Source organism: Hippocampus comes, unplaced genomic scaffold (assembly GCF_001891065.2).
Source record: "Hippocampus comes isolate QL1 unplaced genomic scaffold, H_comes_QL1_v1.1 scaffold366, whole genome shotgun sequence".
Lineage (NCBI taxonomy): Eukaryota > Metazoa > Chordata > Actinopteri > Syngnathiformes > Syngnathidae > Hippocampus > Hippocampus comes.
In genome coordinates, this window is record NW_017805541.1 from 127,793 (window position 1) to 150,073 (window position 22,281).

General features: G+C 41.9%; 4 protein-coding genes across 5 annotated transcripts; all 4 read left to right on the forward strand.

Annotated features, from left to right (window-relative positions):
• Positions 1–2,615: 2,615 nt before the first annotated feature.
• On the forward strand, positions 2,616–6,845 carry LOC109521427 (cytochrome P450 2K1-like). The gene is made up of 9 exons (XM_019879248.1): positions 2,616–2,877; positions 2,955–3,117; positions 3,246–3,395; positions 3,974–4,134; positions 4,423–4,602; positions 4,886–5,027; positions 5,492–5,676; positions 6,228–6,369; positions 6,459–6,845. The coding sequence occupies exons 1-9, from the start codon at positions 2,662–2,664 to the stop codon at positions 6,644–6,646; spliced, it is 1,527 nt and encodes a 508-aa protein (XP_019734807.1). The 5' UTR covers positions 2,616–2,661; the 3' UTR covers positions 6,647–6,845.
• A 55-nt stretch (positions 6,846–6,900) lies between these two features.
• Positions 6,901–11,875, forward strand: LOC109521431 (cytochrome P450 2K1-like). The gene is made up of 9 exons (XM_019879254.1): positions 6,901–7,721; positions 8,130–8,292; positions 9,133–9,282; positions 9,413–9,573; positions 9,733–9,912; positions 10,160–10,298; positions 10,379–10,563; positions 11,078–11,219; positions 11,284–11,875. The coding sequence occupies exons 1-9, from the start codon at positions 7,530–7,532 to the stop codon at positions 11,469–11,471; spliced, it is 1,500 nt and encodes a 499-aa protein (XP_019734813.1). The 5' UTR covers positions 6,901–7,529; the 3' UTR covers positions 11,472–11,875.
• A 70-nt stretch (positions 11,876–11,945) lies between these two features.
• Positions 11,946–16,954, forward strand: LOC109521430 (cytochrome P450 2K1-like). Of its 2 annotated transcripts, XM_019879252.1 has the most exons (9): positions 12,154–12,418; positions 12,991–13,153; positions 13,775–13,924; positions 14,048–14,208; positions 15,211–15,390; positions 15,588–15,726; positions 15,803–15,987; positions 16,056–16,197; positions 16,261–16,954. In XM_019879252.1, the coding sequence occupies exons 1-9, from the start codon at positions 12,218–12,220 to the stop codon at positions 16,446–16,448; spliced, it is 1,509 nt and encodes a 502-aa protein (XP_019734811.1). In that variant the 5' UTR covers positions 12,154–12,217; the 3' UTR covers positions 16,449–16,954. The 2 variants fall into 2 exon arrangements, with proteins under 2 accessions (XP_019734812.1, XP_019734811.1); XM_019879253.1 differs by lacking the exon at positions 15,211–15,390 and having other exon boundaries at positions 11,946–12,418.
• A 458-nt stretch (positions 16,955–17,412) lies between these two features.
• LOC109521422 (cytochrome P450 2K1-like) lies at positions 17,413–21,267 on the forward strand (the record flags this gene model as incomplete). The annotated part of the gene is made up of 9 exons (XM_019879244.1): positions 17,413–17,493; positions 18,011–18,173; positions 18,770–18,919; positions 19,046–19,206; positions 19,560–19,739; positions 20,029–20,170; positions 20,247–20,431; positions 20,500–20,641; positions 20,705–21,267. Coding segments are annotated over 9 exons (1,443 nt in total), but the record flags the coding sequence as incomplete, so codon positions are not given.
• Between the last annotated feature and the right edge of the window lie 1,014 nt (positions 21,268–22,281).

Sequence of the window (22,281 nt, forward strand, 5' to 3'; positions counted from 1 at the left end):
TTTTTCGGTTGCCGACCCCTGTGTTAGCTTTAGCTAGCTGACTTTCATCGATGGAAAGTTAGGTGAAATACACAGTGTGTAATTTAGTTACCTTGACAGTACACTTCATTTAAGAGTGTCAACAAACGGCTTGAGACGTTTTGGGGGAACAATTGAAGACAAAAGATTTTGTTTTAGAGCAACAAACCGGCCTCCACTTTACAGGTCCCACTGTAGAATTCTCAATGCGTGCTCCTTTAAGACATGTGACGGCTGTGACACCAAAAAAAAAAAAAAGAGAGCAAGAAAAAAAAACAAAAAACCATCAAACAGTTGCGTGTGAGGATTAGATCATATTTATACTGTAACGTATAGCAGGGGTCCCCAACCTTATTTGCCCCACGGACCGGTTTAAGTCAGACAATATTTTCAGGGACCGGCATTTAAGGTGTGGCGGATTAATACAACAAAATAATATGGTATGAGCTGCATGAAAACTGTGGTGTTTTCGAAATATAATAATAAACACAAGGAGCGTCTAATCTGGTCGCAACACTCTTATCGCTATGGTAATGTTTAATGCCTTCAAAATACGATACAACGCAAATTCAAAGTGCATGAAAATGACGACTCACCACAGTCCCGAGCTTGATTTTCTGCAATCAGACAGTCCCATCTCGGGGTAATGACACCTCAAGTGTGTGGTTTATGTCCAAGCAGCTCTTTTACTCATTTTGCGGGCTTCAGCGTTTTGTTTATGAGCGTCATCGGTCACCTGACCGAGAAGTGTGCCTTGACGTGAGTCAAGCGTGACACAGACGGATGTAACAGAGAATCCGGTAATTTTTCAAAATAAAACAGTTCGCATTCCGAAATTAATAAAACGGAAAAAAGGCAAGTTCTTTCTGTGCGGCCCGGTACCAAATGCCCTGCGGACCGGTACCGGTCCGCGGCCCGGCGGTTGGGGACCCCTGTCTTATAGGCTACAATAGAGAAAGTTTCTTGCGAGTTGATGTGCTTCTGGACAAGCTGCAAATGGCCCGTGTTTCATCTCAAGCTGCTTTTTCCACATCAAATGCCTTTTCACAAACGGGGAATGATCAGTCTTCTGTTTGTTCCTCTTTTAATCCGCATTCGGAGCCTATTCCTACAAAGCCTTCCTTGCACTTCGAAATAGATGTATGTATTCCTAATCTATAGGAATTATTAACAGTAGTAATCTCTCTGTCTTTATAGCTGATATACAATACCATCCATGGTGTATTGTGAGGCAGAGATGATAGAAATGTATTCACCAAGCAAAAAAACAAGCTGCGATCCGATATGTTGGCAGCATGAGACGCTTTTGCAGGGCTTTCCTAAAATTTGATATTCCACAAAGATTATTTACCACATGTAATGTCTCTTTTTTTTCCACACTGTTTGATTTTTCTTGAATTGTATTTTGCACACAGCGCAGCTTCTGTGCCCGACTTGAATCAAAAGTGCATGTTAGTCGGGCGCAGAAAAGGAAAGTGGGGGGTGGGGGGGGTCGCACTGCTGGTGGTGAGATATGCTGTATGATATTTAATAAGGGAATGGTGATATCATTGTAACTGTATGGAGCTCATTCTGTTGACTGTATCTGTATGTACCGTCATCTTCCTTTTTGCATTAAATAACGCTCTATGCAAATGCGAGCAAACATGCTGCTGTTTTTTTTATTTTTTTTTTTATCAAGAAACACATACAAATAAGTCAGAGGAAATTTAAATATTTGCCTTCTAAGCCAGTTTAAAAATAAACAGAGCCCTTGCAGGAAACTTTATTATTAGGATCTAGCTAGGGACCCATTTATTGTTGTTCTTCTTGTTGTTGTTGGTGTCAATGGCGTCGCTATAATTAATATATAGTTTTATTATCACTTCCTCTGATGTTTTCATTGCACTCAATCCAAATGGTTAATATCTTTGTACCTTGCCAAGTCCGTCCTCCATCTGTAAATGTTCACAACTGTGCAAAGGCTAGCCTTCCGAGCCAAAGTGGGCGTGGCTTAGCTCTGAGAGGGGTGGTTGTGGGGGGGGGAAAAAAAGGGAGGGGGGGGGGGGGGGGGGGTCGCACTGCTGGTGGTGAGATATGCTGTATGATATTTAATAAGGGAATGGTGATATCATTGTAACTGTATGGAGCTCATTCTGTTGACTGTATCTGTATGTACCGTCATCTTCCTTTTTGCATTAAATAACGCTCTATGCAAATGCGAGCAAACATGCTGCTGTTTTTTTTATTTTTTTTTTTATCAAGAAACACATACAAATAAGTCAGAGGAAATTTAAATATTTGCCTTCTAAGCCAGTTTAAAAATAAACAGAGCCCTTGCAGGAAACTTTATTATTAGGATCTAGCTAGGGACCCATTTATTGTTGTTCTTCTTGTTGTTGTTGGTGTCAATGGCGTCGCTATAATTAATATATAGTTTTATTATCACTTCCTCTGATGTTTTCATTGCACTCAATCCAAATGGTTAATATCTTTGTACCTTGCCAAGTCCGTCCTCCATCTGTAAATGTTCACAACTGTGCAAAGGCTAGCCTTCCGAGCCAAAGTGGGCGTGGCTTAGCTCTGAGAGGGCGTGCTCCAAGTAAAGATAGCGAGAGAGCCGTCAGAGCGTCACAAACATCAGAGTCCACTCCTGGGGGCAGCATGTCGATTTTGGAAGAGGCTTCGGCTCAACTGCTTACATCCAGCGCCACACCGGTGCTGGCCTGCGTCGCTGCGCTGCTATTCCTCGTTTTCGCCTCCGGACACTTAAGATCACCGAAGGATGCTAGAAGGGGGCCTCCAGGACCGTGGCCTTTGCCACTGCTTGGCAATGTGCTGCAATTGGATCTCCAGTGGCTCGACAGAAGCCTGTCTGAGGTAAATGTGCAACTCCCTGCTTGCCCAGTTGTCTCTTCTTAAGGTACTTTTGAACTAACTTTTTCCTCTTTTTGTAGCTTGCAAAACGTTACGGTTCAGTGTTCTCCGTCTACATGGGCACCCAAAAAGTGGTGGTGCTGGCTGGATATAAGGCGGTCAAAGAGGCTCTAGTCAGCCATGCAATGGAGTTTGGAGAGCGCTATATCCAACCCATGGCTTACGATAACAGTCGGGGTCATGGTAGGACAAGTCCTTTGAACGTTTTTTATTTATATATTGGTATTCCAATGTATACCGTATTTATAAAATATTTTTCTCAATTGCTCCACTTTTTTCACCTGTATAAAAAAAAATTATGTCTTTCACAGGCATTATTTTTGCCAATGGGGATTCGTGGAAAGAACTAAGACGTTTTGCCCTCCACACTCTGCGAGATTTTGGCATGGGCAAAAGACTTACGCAGGACAAAGTCTTAGAGGAGTGCAAGCATCTCATTCCAATTTTTGAGAGTCATCAAGGTGAGAGGTCCAATTGTGGCCTGGTAATTTTATGTTGACCTCTGTTCTACTTTGTTGTTTTATTGCTTTATATCGAGCTCTGTTCTCAAACTGGTTAACGGCAATGTTTCATGTCAGCAGATTACAAGCGATTTGATGGGGTATATTAAATACAATGCAGTTGAACTTTCCACTTCAGTGGCTTGGAATAAATTATGCAAGACCAAACCACTACTGACAAGTCAGCAAAATAAGGGAGACTTCACCTCACTTAACCGTACACAAGACAAAAAAAATGAGAATTTTCTGAAAAAGAGTCATTTAAACCCCAACATTTTAAATAATTGTCAACCTGTATCCAAATGATCATTTTTAACTAAAAGATTGGAATTTAGAAAAAAAATACAAAGTTTATTTGAAGGTGTGGATACATGTTCCTCCAGAACACATGAAATTGAATGTGGTGTGCTCCAAGGGTCAATTTTAGGCCCAATACTTTTTCATCTATATATTTCATCATGCACAATCATGCAGGCTTATTTCTAAGTCAATGGTTTTGAAATGAGAGCAACTTGGAAGTCAACCAGCATTTCCTTCAGGGCAACCGTTCAATACGACGTCTCCGTTGAGTTGGGCGACATCCAACATCATCTGCTCCATCGTGTATGGGAACCGATTCGAATACAGCGATCCTCAATTCACGACCATGGTGAAACGAAACAATGAGAGTATTCGCATCTTTGGTTCATTACCGATACGGGTGAGCTCCATGTTTGCATTTTTTTTTCTTCTCCTGCACTGATGCGCTGTCAAACGCATTTTATTTCAGGAGGCACAGTGACCTAAATTTGATCTCCATTGAGCTGGACCAATATAGTTGTGGCCTAATAAGCTATAGTATTGATGAGTGCAATTTCAACAAATTATGAATCATGACTGTCTTCACTTGACACGTGCAATTTACAGCTCATAGTAGATCTATATCCTGACATTATATCCCTATTGGGTATCGCTGCTGTATCAAATTTCCATTTTGTTTGTGTTGCAGCTCTACAACATGTTCCCATGGTTGTTCTATTGGGTCAAAAACCGGAAATTGCTTCTGAGCAACCGCGACAAGAACATGAAGGACGTGCGAGAGCTTCTCCGCCAACGGAAGGAGAAGCTCAACCCTGAAATGTGCACGGGGCTTGTTGACTGCTTTTTCGTCCGCAAGCAAAAAGAAGAGGTTTGCCTGCACCTCTGTCTTGGTGGGAGCGGGGGGGGTCCTCGCTTTATGACTGAGTCCCGTTCCTTTGCACAGCACTCTGTCACAAACCTTTGGTAATAGTTGTTTTGAAACACACTTCCAAGGCCAATGAGAATAATGAAGTACAGCGATAAGTGAACATGCCCAGCACTGTAATTCATTGCACGCCGTTTGTAGCCTCCTTCAAAGTGAGGACCCCCCCACCCCCAACCCTGAACGTTGATTGGTCTATGCATTAAACATGTTTTCCCACTTCCATTAGGAAGAGGGTGTTGAGTCAAGCCACTTCTCGGAGGAAAACATGAATTTCGTTGTGGGCAATCTGTTTGCTGCGGGCACCGACACCACCTCCACCACACTCCAGTGGGGCTTGCTGCTCATGGCCAAATATCCAGAAATGCAAGGTAGGCACACGGGCAGCACTGTGCAGTAGTTTGCCTCACAGTCAATAGGCTCTGGGTTCCAATTTGCACTTGCACGGCTTTTCAGTTCTTTTGGAAATGGAACAATGGACCAGGTTAATTGTAGATAAAGTGGTCAAAATTTATGTTCTATATATTTTTCTTACATACATTAAAATAATAATATACCTGACTACTATTATTAATTTATACTGTATTTCTTATTTTTTATTTTCATTCCATTTTCCCCAATTCTTTAATAAAATTAATGACCAATTTTAAATGAATAACTATTGCTTATTTTAACTGCTGCGTTTTTTTGTCCTAACCTTGACAATAAATAATTGAATATAAAAAGATAAATACATTTTACTAACCAATTTTTGACAAAAAAAAAAAAGATGAATGAAGCAAATCTTACTCTTATTGTAAATGCTCGTGGGCTTCTTTAATTCATTTTTTTCCAGAACGCGTCCACGAGGAGCTGAACAAGGTGATCGGAAACAGGCCGATTGACGTCGATGACCGCAAGAACCTTCCTTACACCAACGCCGTCATCCACGAGGTTCAGAGATTCAGCAACATCGTCCCCATGGCCATTTTGCACCAAACCACGCAGGACATCACCTTCCAGGGCTACTTCATCAAAAAGGTCATTTCCTGTTGTGTTGGGTGTCAAACTTGTTTTCATGGCGGGCCACATGGGAGTGATGGTTGCCCTCCGGGGAACAATATTTGCTCTTTTCAAATCCGCAAATATCAGCAGGTTTTTGCTTATTTCACTTATCAGAATTTTATTCTGCCAAATATCAGTATTAGCCTAAAAAAAAAAAAAAAAAAAAAGACCAGTCAGACTGGAATATTTAACTCAAATTTGCCTTTAGAAAATCTATGAGGTTAACGCATGATCAGAAATGCCATAGACAGGCTAACTAGCATTGATATTACCTTAATTATAAACCCAAAAACAAACTGTAGCAACACATGCAGACAGACAATGCAGTAACCTGTACTTTTTTTTTTCCTTTTTAAGAATACGATTTGTCAAGTTGAAATCTGTCAATCAGAAAATCCTACAGATACATTTGTCTTTCAGCCATTGATAGTCTTTCGTCTAAAAAAATAAATAACATGATGTGGCCCGTATGACACGTGTCCTATGGATACACACTGAACTCATTCGGTCTTTCCCCTCACAAACAGGGCACCGTTGTGGTTCCTCTGCTTACTTCCGTCCTCTACGACAAGAGTGAATGGGAGACGCCAAACACCTTCAACCCTTCCCACTTCCTGGATAAGGAGGGTAACTTTGTCACGAGGGATGCCTTTTTGCCCTTCTCGGCAGGTACATCCAGTACTGTAAATACTGTACATGCATCAACATAAAAGCCGAGAAAAATTTTTTTTTTAAATTGCGGTGCGATCATTTTTCAGGTCGCAGGGTTTGTCTGGGTGAGGGTCTGGCCCGGATGGAGCTCTTCCTCTTCTTCACGTCTCTCATGCAACACTTCCACTTCACTCCTCCTCCTGGAATTTCCGAGGATGAGCTGGATTTGAAGCCCATGGTGGGCTTCACCAACAATCCCACGCCTCACCGGCTATGTGCCGTCAGGCGCGAGTGATGCACAAATGCTCTTCACAGTGGTCCTTAAAAATGCAAATTACTCCCTGTATCTTTTTTTTTTTGTGTAATTGCTCACCAGAATGAGGAATATTGTATCTCACATCTTATGGATTGTTTACTGAATAGTATGTGGCATTTTTTATTCAGTGATGCACCTTACATTTAAAATACATCTCATAAATAAAACACAAACAAATCATTTCATGTTTTTATTCTCCTGCAATTCCAATGAAGTTGGGACGTTGTGTCATCAAGTTCAACCTTGGTTGAATCGAATACATTACAAAGACAAGCTATTTCATGTTCAAACTGATAACCTTGATTGTTTTCCGGAAATAATCACTAAATAATTTTACAGCTCTAACACATTCTAAAAAACAGCTGGGACAGTTGGCCAAAATGTGGTGGAATGCTCATTAAACACCCGCTTGGAGTATCCCACAAGTGAACAGGGTGACTGGGATCAGCTTGGAGTCATTCAAAAGCAAAAATGGGGCAAGGTCCACCTCTTTGTGAACAACTGTTGTGAGAAAATAGTCCTACGGTTTAAAGGACCATTCATGCTGAAAGACACTTCACAGGTTTTGTCAACGTCTTTTTCATGGACATGAAGAAAGAATGGGAAAGAATTCCACCTACAAAGCGTCAAGAGTTTGTGTCCTCACTTCTCAAACGTTGAGTGAATGTTGTTAAAAGAAAAGGTGATGTAACACAGTGGTTAACATGACCCTGTGCCTGCTTTTTTTTTTTTTTTTTGTGGGTTTGTAGGTATGACCTTTGTATCCTTCTTGCCCCACTCCAAGCGGGTTACTCCAACATACCTAGTACATTTTGATTGTTAAACTTTATCTGTCAGTTCTTCCTTGGTGCCTTGTGAAAAGATGTTTGAAGACATCCTGCAGGCTCCTGTTTTGCTCTCTTTATCGGGGACCTTCGCCACGTTGCTGGCCATCCGTCTTCTCTTGAGCTTCCGAAGCCAACCTAAGTTGGTACCTCCAGGGCCCAGACCGCTCCCCCTGCTCGGGAACCTGCTTCAGGTGGATCTCAAGAGACAGCACGAGTCTCTTTTCAGTGTAAGGGACTCTTTTCTTTTTGGCTAGCAAAAAGGTGCTGTTGACTGTAATGTCTTAACCCCCACCTGATTATTTCTTATATATTTTTTAAACCAATTTAGCTGTTTTAGTGTCAATGTAATGAAACGTTTTGTCTGGTTTATCAATTGAAGTTTGGCAAGAACTACTTAATTATTTACATTCTTTATTTGAAATTGCTATTCCTCTGTTTTTATAAAGCACTACCTTTATGCTATGCTGAACTGAAATGACAGGAGAGTGATTGATTCCATGTGATATTATAAATTTGCAAAGAGAGAGTGTCAAATAACCTACTGCGCTCGAATGGAGCAAATAAATGACAGCATTTTGATTTGAAAAAGTGAAGAGAAGGATTATATTTGAATTGAACTAAACTTTCTTTGGCAGCTGTCCAAAACCTATGGACCGGTTTTCACGGTCTACTTTGGACCCAAGAAGGTGGTGGTCCTGGCCGGAAGCAAGACAGTTCGACAGGCCCTCATCAACTATGCCGAGGAGTTTGGGGACAGAGACATGAATCCGCTCTTCTACGATTTGACCGAAGGACATGGTAATTCAAACTGATGGTACAATTGAGTGACTACTCTCGTTACGTATAATATTTGTGGGCGCACCAGAGCTGCTTGTACAAAACAGACAAAAAAATTCTGGACTAACTTGACATATTACACACAATTCAACAGCGAATTGAGGGACACTTCTGAACTGCTACACACTGAAATGTGAAACTTAAGCAAAATATGCATCCTCATGGGCTGTGCTATTACTGTACTTGAGTGAACAGTCCGTCACGTGGTGGCGCTTGTTAACAAAGTGTCAATGATTTAAAATTTCTCACACAAGTTCCTGTCGATACGCCGAACAACACAGCAAGTGTAGCTAGCTTAAAATTGTACATACGGGAAGCACGGTTGAAATTTTATTAACTGGGTCAAATTGCACAACTGCACGTTTACAGTAACGTAAACCACGTGAGCTAATTTAAAAACTGTATAGCCTACTTTAGTAAACTAAAAAGAATTGTAATCCCTCCACTAGTAGTCAAGATAGACACAGCCGCCAGCGCAGCATTGTCAAAATTGCTTTATTGAACCAAGGTAAAGGTAACAAACACATGCTCCTGCGTGTTGTATTAGTATTATGCACAAAGCTTTTAAATATGGCTGCAACATGATTATTGTCCAAAATCTCTCACGGGAAAGAAATTTAAAGCTTCTCTTGGAATTTTCTAGCCACGTTCATACACTTGAATTCCAAATTAAATGACTGCATATCTATATTAGATATATAATGTGCATATGGGGAAAAGTATAAAGTGTATATATAAAGTGTTCCGCAGTCCGCCTGAGTTGTTTTGAGTCCCAGCGAAACAGTTGCCGCTTGCTTCCAGGCATCATATTTGCCAACGGGGAATCATGGAAGGAAATGAGACGTTTCAGCTTGACGACGCTGAGAGACTTCGGGATGGGCAAGAGGCTCAGTGAGGAGAAAATTATCGAGGAGTGTCACTTCCTCATCGAAGAATTTGAACAACACAAAGGTACAGAAGACACCCTTAAATAGTTAAAGCAAACCTTTTTAAACGTTTTAAATTTATCACAAGGGGAACGCTGTAATAAAGACACCTCAGTCCGTTGCGAATGTTTCGAATGCATTTTTATTTGTTCCAGGTGAAGCCTTTGACAACGCGAAAATCATGACCTTCGCAGCTTCCAATATCATCTCGGCAATCATGTTCGGCAAGAGGTTCGAATACGAAGACAAGGTTTTCCAAGACATGGTCGAGAGAGACCTAGAGAGCAACCTTCTGGCTGGATCGGCCGCTGTCACGGTACTATTATTACTCAAACGTTGACTTTCTATGTAGAATAGAAAATAGTCATGATCCATATGGATAAAATAATAGCCAATAAAATCATATGAACGAGAAAAATAATATTCCTCACCCCTGAAATGAAAATGAGATTTATTCATTGATGCTCCATGGCAGCTATACAATTTTTTCCCCTGGCTGGGCCCCTACCTCAAAGCCTGGAGAGATTTGATGCGCAACATGGATATTAACAAGCAGCATACAAGAAACATCATAGCCAAGTTGAAGGAGACGCTCAACCCTGACATTTGCAGAGGGTTTGTCGATGTTTTCTGCACACGGATGAAAAATCTGGAGGTAGGATGCTGTCCTTTAATTGACATTTCCACTTCATGTAAGGTCCAGACACAACCCCCTTTTTTTTAACTCTCCTCCTCCCTAAAGTGTACATTTGATATGTTGATGGGAGTAAAATTTATGTTCTTCAGACAGACAATCTGAAGGCACTCAAATGACTAAATACGCTCCTGCCTACCTTAATGCCCTCGCGCGTGCAGCTGTGTCACAACAAATCAAGGTCAAGGCTGTGTTTTCTTTCCTGGAGCATGAAACCCAGAAGCTGCACTACCACGACGACAACCTGGTCAGCAGCGTGATAAATTTGTTCGGGGCGGGCACTGACACCACAGCCAAGACGCTTTCTTGGAGTCTGCTTTATATGGCCAAGTACCCTCAAATTCAAGGTGCCCTCATGAAACCAATGTGTGAGTTCTTACTGGCTAGAGTTGCATTTACTCTCCATGTTTTCTAATCTGCCACGCAGATCAAGTCCAAGAGGAGCTGAGCAGGGTGGTCGGAGTCCGACAGGTCCAAACGGAGGACCGCAAGAACCTGCCTTTTGTGAACGCCGTCATCCATGAAACGCAGAGGCTGGCTAACATCGTCCCCATGGCCATCCTGCACCAAACCAGCAAAGACATCACTTTCCAGGGTTACTTCATCCCAAAGGTGTGCTTCTTGGAGTTTTGGTGTCGAGCAAGTCTGTTATCGTATTTGGACAAGCTCCTTCCATTGTTGCCTTCAATTTTGTCTTGAATAAATGAAAAGCAGACTCTATTGGGTTGAGGTCAGACTATTGCTTGGCCTTATTAAGTGGTTCTATTTAGGGTGCATCGATTGTAGGGGTGGACAAAAATTCATAAAATAAAATAATAGTTGAATTGTTAATTCTCATTTTTGCGATACAAGTGCTGACAATGAATGTAGGTATAATTATCTGACCAATTATTTGATAAAGGGCATTCAGTAAGTACTAAAAAAAAAAAAAAAAAAAAAACCCAACAAAAAAACCCACCAAAAGCCATCTTGTGGGGGAAAAAAAAGCATGTTTCAGCAGGGAGTGGACGATGAACCAGGGAGCACTGGCCAGTGCCACTCATGTTGTGGTATGCTTTGGAGCGTGAGCTGTTGCTTCAAATAGCAATGTCAACCCAACTTTATATTGCCACTTTTCGCCCAAAAGGGAACCACTGTCCTTCCTCTGTTGACTTCCGTCCTCTACGACGAGAGTGAATGGGAGACGCCAAACACCTTCAACCCTTCCCACTTCCTGGATGAGGAGGGTAACTTCATCAAGAGGGATGCTTTCTTGCCCTTCTCTGCAGGTACACTCGCCGCACGTACACTCCTGAAACATTTTCAACCATTTGACACGCGTCCTCATCACAGGCCGCAGGATGTGTCTGGGCGAGGGTCTGGCCCGGATGGAGCTCTTCCTCTTCTTCACGTCCCTCCTCCAGCGCTTCCGCTTCACTCCTCCACCCGGGATTTCTGAGGACGAGCTGGATTTGAAGCCCGTGGTGGGCTTCACCCTCCGCCCCACGCCTCACCGGCTGTGTGCCGTCAGGCGCCACTGAGGAGGAGTTTTTAATCTGAAACCCCTTTGCACTCAATCAAATGTGATGCAGTGAACCCTCGCAAATTCACAGTTCGGCATTCCCTATTTGCGGCTTTTATTCGGGTGCCTATCTACCATTATTTGCCAAAATTGTTTCCATTTTAAGCAGTGGGTATTAGAATACAAAAAGTGCAACTGCAATAATATTAACAATGCCCACTGGCATATGTTCTGTATTCAGTGCAAAAAAAAAATATTGATATTACTGCAGTTTACTGAGCAAATGTAGCCATCTACTTTGTGTCAGATGTGGGAAAAAAATGACGAAACCTCACTGCTGATGAACGAAAACCCCATCGTGGTCACGGAAATAACTTGAATCTGACGGGAGTAACAATAAATAAGAATTTAATGACATCTCTATACACCAACTGTATACTTCTTTACATTCTATTTAATTATATGATGATGTTCGTAAAAATGATACTTGGAATTCTCTTGTTTTAAATTTCACCAACTGCCTTTTACAAGTGTTCACCTGCTCAACAACGTGTTTTTGTCTCATCGTACACTTACATACATGACCTTTGCATGCTTCTTGCTTTTTTTTTTTCCTTCAGTTTGAATTTATTGGTGATTCGTTGAGCGCACTGCTGAAACACGCCCAGTGGATTGTGATAGGTACACTTTATCTGGAAGCTCCTCCTCAACTTTTTCACAGGGAGTCAAAGATTGTGTTTGCATAATTTGGTGCCTTGTGAAAAGATGTTGGAAGAACTCTTGCAGGCTCCTGTTTTGCTCTCTTTGTCGGGGGCCTTCGCCACGTTGCTGGCCATCCGCCTTCTCTTCACCCGCTTGAGCTTCCAAAGCCAGCCTAATTTAGTACTTCCAGGGCCCAGACCGCTCCCCCTGCTCGGTAACCTGCTTCAGTTGGATCTCAAAAGACTGGATGAGTCTCTTTTCAGTGTGAGGGATTCTTTATTTCTGTCTTGCAAGTACTGTTGAGTTTTAGAAATGTAATGCAACTTTTTGTCTGATTGTATCATTTTGTATTTCAGTTCTGTACAGGGGGGAATGTGCAAGTTAAAAATGTTTTTAAAAATACAATAGAATAGAATGATATTTTTTTAATTTTTATTTTAAAATCTCATTGTCAAGGACATCTTGAGAATCGGAATCTTAACCCAAATATGTTAAAAAGTAATTGGAGCCACAATAACTCTCTCTATCTCTCAATGTATATAAGACATAAACACAAAAAGGGCAGAGATTTAGAGTTCCATTACATACAGTAGAACGCATATGACCAGAGAGGCTCAAGTTTCAACTTGGCCTTTGGGAAAATAAAATATGCTGTCCTGAACTGAACTGTACTGAATCGAACTGTCAACAGAGCGATTTCATGGAATTTTAGTAGTTTCCAAAAGAGGTGTCTCATAGCCCACTGCGCTCAAATGTAGCAAATGAATGACAGCATTTTGATTTGAAGAAGTGAAGAGCAGGATGACATTTGAATTGAACAAAACATTCTTTGGCAGCTGTCCAAAACCTATGGACCGGTTTTCACCGTCAAATTTGGACCTAAGAAGGTGGTGGTCTTGGCCGGGACCAAGGCGGTCAAACAGGCTCTCATAAACCATGCCGAGGAGTTCGGGGAGAGAGACATCAATCCGTTATTCCACGATTTCAACCAAGGACATGGTAATTAAAATCTTCTTCGTGCGAGCTTTCATAATACACAAAGAAAATGGGCTTGAACAAACCCATTGAAGTGTGATTGGCCAAACTTTCCTTTGACGACTGCTCCTCATTTTTTTTATTATCGAGAGACATCGATTAAGATATATTTGGGGACAAACGAGACCTGTTTGAACAAAACAGACAAAAATTGTGGACTTTCTTGAAATTGTACACACAATTTTATGATGAACTTCTGGATGAACTTCTCTTAAAATGCTACGTTCACAAATTGGAAACTTGAGCAGAATGTGCATCTTCGTTGTGCGGGTTGTGTTTTTACTTTTGTGAGCAGTCTAACACATGGGGGCGCTGTTAACTAAATTCACATTGATTTGAAATTTATTTCCCAGGGTCGTCGAAACGAGCTAAACAAGACAAGCAACGCAAAAACTGTATTGGTATTATGTAAAAATATGGCCGTAACATGATTTCGAAATTTCTCACGGCAAAGACATTTCAAGCTCGTCTGGAATTTTCTCAGCACGTTTATACACGTTAAGACCCAAATTAAATGGCTGCGGTGTTCCTCGGTGCTTCTGAGTGGTTTTGAGCCCCGGTGAAACAGTTGCCGCTTACTTCCAGGCATCATATTTGCCAACGGGGATTCATGGAAGGAAATGAGACGTTTCACCCTGACGACGCTGAGAGACTTCGGGATGGGCAAGAGGCTCAGTGAGGAGAAAATTATCGAGGAGTGTCACTTCCTCATCGAAGAATTTGAACAACACAAAGGTACAGAAGACACCCTTAAAAAATTAAAGCAAACCTTTTACATGTATCACGGGCTGTAACAAAGGCACTTCAGTTCGTTGCGAATGTTTCTAATGCATTGTTTTTTTTTCCAATTCATCTTAGGCGAAGCCTTTGACAACTCAATAATCATGAGCTACGCAGCTTCCAATATCATCTCGGGGATCATGTTTGGAAAGAGGTTTGAATACAAGGACAAGGTTTTCCAAGAGATGATAGAGAGAGACCACGAGACCATCTACATGGCTGGATCGGTTGCTATCTTGGTACCCCAAATAATAATCAAATGTAGACGAAGTATGGCTAAAAATCTGAGTCTTCTTGTAGTTTTATGCTGTTTAGGTACACCTGCTTCTTCTACACCACAGGTGTTAAAGTCAAGGCCCGGGGGCCAGATTCGGCCCCCCATATGTCATTTTATGTGGCCCACAGAAGCAAATACTGTGTGTCAACTATCATGATTCTTGCTGAAATCTGTACCGAAATGTCAAATTGTCATGGCTAATAAATAACGTTGAGATTTTGCACCGGCCCTCCGATGGAAGCCGTAACTCCGAAGTGGCCTGCGACAAAAAAATGAGTTTGACACCCGTGATCTACACCAAGTACTCACTCAAAAAATAACATCATAAAATAAAAATCAACCAAATAAAATAATGGTTCATAAAATGAGGACAATTGTCTCAATACAATTTATATTAACATTCAATGAAGTACAATTCATAACTGATGCAATATATTTACAACAAAGAGGAGTAAGAATAATAAAGATTAAAACAGAATATTGATTAAAATTGCGGGCGTGTGTGTGTCTACAGTATTTGTTAATGTATTTCATGACAGAACTGCAATAAGATGAACAAAATGGATTGAGAATAATGATTGAAAAAGCAGATACGAAAACAGGTAAATAGATGACTAATTCCGTCCAGATGTTATTTGAACTGCTTATCCTCACGAGGATCGCTGGCGTGCTGGATGAATGCATTTAAATCTACAGGATACAAAACAAAATAACATTTATTTCATTGCTAGGACATTATAAAACCAAGATACATGAAAAATTAATTGATAAAATTAAATAAAATCGGTACTACATCAACTTAGTATAAAAAAAAATCATGTCTTCCGATAAAGTAAGTAAATATGTTCTGTAAATGGGTTGTGGCTGTTTATTCCTGAATTCTGCATTATTTAGATGTTCTATTTATAATGTCCATCATTATTCCTCCCCCACAAATGATATTGACTGTTTTGCTCCATGACAGATATACAATTTTTTCCCCTGGCTGGGCCCTTATCTCAAAACTTGGAGGAATATGATGCATAATGTGGACATTACGAAGCAGCATGCAAGAAACATTATAGCCGAGCTGAAGGAGACGCTCAACCCTTACGTTTGTAGAGGCTTTGTCGATGTTTTCTGCACACGGATGAAAAATCTGGAGGTAGGATGCTGTCCTTTAATTGATGTTTCCACTTAATGTAACAAACATCACTTCTAGGTCACCAGGCCAGCAGGTACAAGCAGCAGCATCCAATGGCAGCCAATCATTTTAGGCTCCCTTGGTTGGCTCGGCCATATCACCCCAAATCAAGCAAAGTTAAGGTTCCAACTGTATGTGTTTTTTTTTTTTCCCTGGAGCACGAAATCCAGAAGCTGCACTACCATGATGAAAACCTGCTCAACAGTGTCATCAATTTGTTCGGAGCGGGCACTGACACCACAGGCAACACACTTAGCTGGGGTCTTCTCTTCATGGCCAAATACCCTCAAATTCAAGGTGCTCCTCATGATACGAATGCACATGTTCTTCCTGACTTCAGTTGCAATTACATGTTTTCCAATCTCCTGCGCAGATCAAGTCCAGGAGGAGCTGAGCAGGGTGGTCGGAGTCCGACAGGTCCAAACGGAGGACCGCAAGAACCTGCCTTTTGTGAACGCCGTCATCCACGAGACGCAGAGGCTGTCCAACATCCTCCCCATGGCCATCCTACACCAAACCAGCAAAGACATCACTTTCCAGGGTTACTTCATCCAAAAGGTGCGCTTCTTGGAGGTTGCACGTTGGACATGTCAACACAGCTGTAAATTGGCACTTTTTGCCCAAAGGGGACCGCCGTCCTCCCTCTGCTGACTTCCGTCCTCTACGATGAGACCGAATGGGAGACGCCAAACACGTTCAACCCCTCCCACTTCCTGGATGAGGAGGGTAACTTCGTCAAGAGGGATGCTTTCTTGCCCTTCTCTGCAGGTACACTCATCGCACGTACACTCTTGAACCTTTTCAACCATTTGATGCACATCCTCCGCACAGGCCGCAGAGTGTGTCTGGGCGAGGGTCTGGCCCGGATGGAGCTCTTCCTCTTCTTCACGTCCCTCCTCCAGCGCTTCCGCTTCACTCCTCCACCCGGGATTTCTGAGGACGAGCTGGATTTGAAGCCCGTGGTGGGCTTCACCCTCCGCCCCACGCCTCACCGGCTGTGTGCCGTCAGGCGCCACTGAGGAGGAGTTTTTAATCGGAAACCCCTTTGCACTCAATCAAATGTGATGTGGTTAACCCTCGCATATTCACAGTTCGGCATTCCCTATTTGCGGCTTTTATTCGGGTGCCTATCTACCATTATTTGCCAAAATTGTTTCCATTTTAAGCAGTGGGTATTTGAATAGAGGGCTCTGGCCTTTTAGCAATTACCCACAATGCACTACCGGCGGCCATATTGGAGGGCTGTTATAAACAAGCCATACACGAATAGACTTCGTTTTTTCGGTTATACAAACCGTGCAACTGCAATAATATAACAATACCCACTGGCATATATTCTGTATTCAGTGCAAAACAAATATTGATATTACTGCAGTTTACTGAGCAGTTGTAGCCATCTTTGTGTATCGTGGAAAAAATTGACGGAACCTCACTGCTGATGAACGAAAACCCCATAGTGGTCACGGAAATAACTTGAATCTGACGGGAGTAACAATAAATAAGAATTTAATGACATCTCTATACACCAACTGTATACTTCTTTACATTCTATTTAATTATATGATGATGTGTTAGTAAAAATGATACTTGGAATTCTCTTGTTTTAAATTTCACCAACTGCCTTTTACAAGTGTTCACCTGCTCAACAACGTGTTTTTGTCTCATCGTACACTTACATACATGACCTTTGCATGCTTTTTGCTTTTTTTTTTTCCTTCAGTTTAAATTTATTGGTGATTCTCTGAACGCACTGCTGAAACACGCCCAGTGGATTGTGATAGGTACACTTTATCTGGAAGCTCCTCCTCAACTTTTTCACAGGGAGTCAAAGATTGTGTTTGCATAATTTGGTGCCTTGTGAAAAGATGTTGGAAGAACTCTTGCAGGCTCCTGTTTTGCTCTCTTTGTCGGGGGCCTTCGCCACGTTGCTGGCCATCCGCCTTCTCTTCACCCGCTTGAGCTTCCAAAGCCAGCCTAATTTAACGTCCAGTGCCCAGACCGCTCCCCCTGCTCGGTAACCTGCCTCAGTTGGATCTCAAAAGACTGGATGAGTCTCTTTTCAGTGTGAGGGATTCTTTATTTCTGTCTTGCAAGTACTGTTGAGTCTTAGAAATGTAATGCAACTTTTTGTCTGATTGTATTGTTTTGAATTTCAGTTCTATACAGGGTACGGGAATGTGCAAGCTAAAAATGTTTTTATAAAACACTATAGAATAGAATGCTTTTTTAAAAAATCTTCTCATTGTCAAGGACATCTTGGGAATTTTAACCCAAGTATGTTAAAAAGTAATTGGAACCACTCGAGTGTTACAGCCACAATAACTCTACAGTAGAACGCATATGACCAGAGAGCAGAGGCTCAAGTTTCAACTTGACCTTTGGGAAAATAAAATATGCTGTCCTGAACTGAACTGTACTGAATCGAACTGTCAACAGAGCGATTTCATGGAATTTTAGTAGTTTCCAAAAGAGGTGTCTCATAGCCCACTGCGCTCAAATGTAGCAAATGAATGACAGCATTTTGATTTGAAGAAGTGAAGAGCAGGATGACATTTGAATTGAACAAAACATTCTTTGGCAGCTGTCCAAAACCTATGGACCGGTTTTCACCGTCAAATTTGGACCTAAGAAGGTGGTGGTCTTGGCCGGGACCAAGGCGGTCAAACAGGCTCTCATAAACCATGCCGAGGAGTTCGGGGAGAGAGACATCAATCCGTTATTCCACGATTTCAACCAAGGACATGGTAATTAAAATCTTCTTCGTGCGAGCTTTCATAATACACAAAGAAAATGGGCTTGAACAAACCCATTGAAGTGTGATTGGCCAAACTTTCCCTTGATGACTGCTCCTCATTTTTTTTTTTTAATTGAGAGACATCTATTAAGATATATTTGAGGACATACAAGACCTGTTTGTACAAAACAGACAGAAATTGTGGACTTTCTTGAAATTATACACACGATTTTATGATGAACTTCAGGATATTTCTCCTCTTAAAATGCCACGTTCACAAATGTGAAACTTGAGCAGAATATGCATCCTCGTTGTGCGGTTGTGTCATTACTTTTCTGAGCAGTCCATCACATGGGGGCGCTGTTAACTAAATTCGCATTGATTTGAAATTTCTCTCCCAGGGTCGTCGAAACGAGCTAAAGAAGACAAGCAACTCAAACACTGTATAAATATTATGAAGAGCTTTTACATATGACTGTAACATAATTCCGAAAAATGTCACGGCAAAGACATTTCAAGCTTGTCTGGGATTTTCTAAGCACGCCTATAAACGTCAAGACCCAAATTAAGTCAAGACCCGGTGAAACAGTTGCCGCTTATTTCCAGGCATCATATTTGCCAACGGAGATTCATGGAAGGAAATGAGACGTTTCACCCTGACGACGCTGAAAGACTTCGGGATGGGCAAGAGGCTCAGTGAGGAGAAAATTATCGAGGAATGTCACTTCCTCATCGAGGAATTTGAACAACACAAAGGTACAGAAGACACCCTTAAAAAAATTCAAGCAAACCTTTTACATGTATCACGGGCTGTAACAAAGGCACTTCAGTTCGTTGCGAATGTTTCTAATGCATTGGGTTTTTTTTTCCAATTCATCTTAGGCGAAGCCTTTGACAACTCAAAAATCATTAGCTACGCAGCTTCCAATATCATCTCGGGGATCATGTTTGGAAAGAGGTTTGAATACGAAGACAAGGTTTTCCAAGAGATGATAGAGCGAGACCACGAGACCATCTACCTGGCTGGATCGGTTGCTATCTTGGTACCCCCAAATATTATTCAAATGTAGACCAAGTATGCCGTTACTTGAACTACTGCGTGCTGAATAATGCATTTAAATCTACAGGATACAAAACAAAACATTTCTTTCATTGCTATGACATGATAAAATCAATATAGATTCACAATTAATTGATAAAATTAAATAAAATCGACATCAACTTAATATTAAAAAGAAAAACATGTCTTCCTGTAATGTCAGTAAAAAAAGTGCTGTAAGTGGGTTGTGGCTGTTAATTCCTGAGTTCCGCATTATTTAAAATTTCTATTTATAATGTCCATCATAATTCCTTCCCCACAAATGATATTGATGTGTTTTCTTTTGCTCCATGACAGATATACAATTATTTCCCCTGGCTGGGCCCTTATCTCAAAACCTGGAGGAATATGATGCGTAACGTGGACATTACGAAGCAGCATGCAAGAAACATTATAGCCGAGCTGAAGGAGACGCTCAACCCTTACGTTTGTAGAGGCTTTGTCGATGTTTTCTGCACACGGATGACAAATCTGGAGGTAGGATGCTATATTTTAATGGATTAAAATCAATAATTTCCATGACGTACAAAGTCAAGCCTTAGAACCTCGCAACTCTTGAGGCCGATGTGCTCACCATGAGCCCACGGTCAGGGGTGGATTTAGCATAAGACAAATTCAGGTCAAGATTAACGGGACCCACCAACACATCTGGGTCACCAGGCCAGCCATGGCAAAGCAGTCGAGGCAGCAGCATCTTGTTTGGCTCAGCGATATCACCCCAAATCAAGCAAAGTTAAGGTTCCACCTGTATGTTTTTTTTCCCCAGGAGCACGAAATCCAGAAGCTGCACTACCATGATGAAAACCTGCTCAACAGTGTCATCAATTTGTTCGGAGCGGGCACTGACACCACAGGCAACACACTTAGCTGGGGTCTTCTTTTCATGGCCAAATACCCTCAAATTCAAGGTGCTCCTCATGATACGAATGCACATGTTCTTCCTGACTTCAGTTGCAATTACATGTTTTCCAATCTCCTGCGCAGATCAAGTCCAGGAGGAGCTGAGCAGGGTGGTCGGAGTCCGACAGGTCCAAACGGAGGACCGCAAGAACCTGCCTTTTGTGAACGCCGTCATCCACGAGACGCAGAGGCTGGCCAACATCGTCCCCATGGCCATCCTGCACCAAACCACCAAAGACATCACTTTCCAGGGTTACTTCATCCAAAAAGTGCGCTTCTTTGAGGTTGTACGTTGGACATGTCAACACAGCTGCAAATTGGCACTTTTTGCCCAAAGGGGACCGCCGTCCTCCCTCTGCTGACTTCCGTCCTCTACGATGAGACCGAATGGGAGACGCCAAACACGTTCAACCCCTCCCACTTCCTGGATGAGGAGGGTAACTTCGTCAAGAGGGATGCTTTCTTGCCCTTCTCTGCAGGTACACTCATCGCACGTACACTCTTGAACCTTTTCAGCCATTTGATGCACATCCTCATCACAGGCCGCAGGGTGTGTCTGGGCGAGGGTCTGGCCCGGGTGGAGCTCTTCCTCTTCTTCACGACCCTCCTCCAGCACTTCCGCTTCACTCCTCCACCTGGGATTTCTGAGGACGAGCTGGATTTGAAGCCTGTTGTGGGCTTCACGCTCCATCCCACGCCTCACCGGCTGTGTGCCATCAGGCGCCAATGTCAGTCAGAGGGGATTTTTCCCCCAGACACATCCTCAAAGAAGATTAACTAAATAAAATAAATAAAGTAAATTGAATGATTTAACATTTACATAAATACAACAATAAAATTTGAAGTTGGAGAGAGAATTATGCTTGGAATTAAAAAAACAAAACAAATTAAAAGTAAGCCAACTGCAATTTAATTTTACGTCAAATTGTAAATGAAAAGGAAAAATGAATGGACTGTGTAATCTTGTCTCAATAACTCAAATTGTTTGCCAGGGAGTGAGATATTAGAGGTTAAGATTTACACCAAGACCTGAAATTGACATTCAAGTTCAACAGTGGACTTTTGAATCGAAATGAAAATAAAATGGAAAAGGAAACATCGGAAACAAGTGCTGCGTTCAAGTGTGTTAACGAGATGAAGCCTCCTGTTTGGTGTCTTTCCGGCGTCTGCCAGCAAGTGGTGCTGTCGTGCGTTTGCGCTCCTGGTCTTGTTTTATGGTGCCACGCGCGTCACACGGGGTGTCTCCGTTCCAACGGAAAATGTGGGCGCGTGCGTGACAGTTGCGACGTTCAACACAGCCATACCAAAAACTCACGCAGGCAGTTCCCTTTTGAAGTAAGTGTGTTTCAGAAACTTTTACAAGCTTTGGACTAAATACCGGACGATCAGAATAAAAGTGGAACTTTCCGTCTGCACACGGAGAGAGTCGCCTTGTGAGTGTTCAATTCTTTCTGTTTGAAATAGGCTCACCTGCGCCGTCAGGACGTTACGCTTTGTATTTTTAGCCTAGCTCGTTTAAATGGACGCCCCTGGCTAACGTTGATGACTTTCAATGTCATTTGAAGACTTTGTGCCGAATTGACAGTCGTTCGGCAAGATGATTGCCATGTTTGTTTGCCTTGAATGTGCTTGACTTTGAAGTTTGTCAAACTAACCACGAGTTTACTGCAGTTGTTGTTGACAAACGTCTGAAATAAGCGTTTGAGGAGACTTTAGCGACGGTTGGACGTCTGTGCTAAAAATGTATTTATAGCCACTGAAAATGTGAATAGATACGTTGTGGATGTGAACTATCTTGCTTCTTTCATCTTGGATCGGAAAGCGAGCGCGCTTTTCTGCGGTTTCTGACGTCACATACGTGAGTCTATTTGCAGTGGACCCCGCGTACTCGCGCTTCAGCACCAGCGAATTCCTTTATTTGCAGTTTTATTTTGCGATTTTATTTTTATATTTTAAAATTTTTTTAATGACAATTTGGGGAAGGAGGTAACCCTTGTTTTTTTGTGGAAAGTGCTTATTGGTGGTTTTACTAAGTTTTCCCTTTTTTAAAAAAATAAAAAATATAATTTGAATTAATTTATATTGGACATGGATAACAGTATATGTGGATTTTATTTAT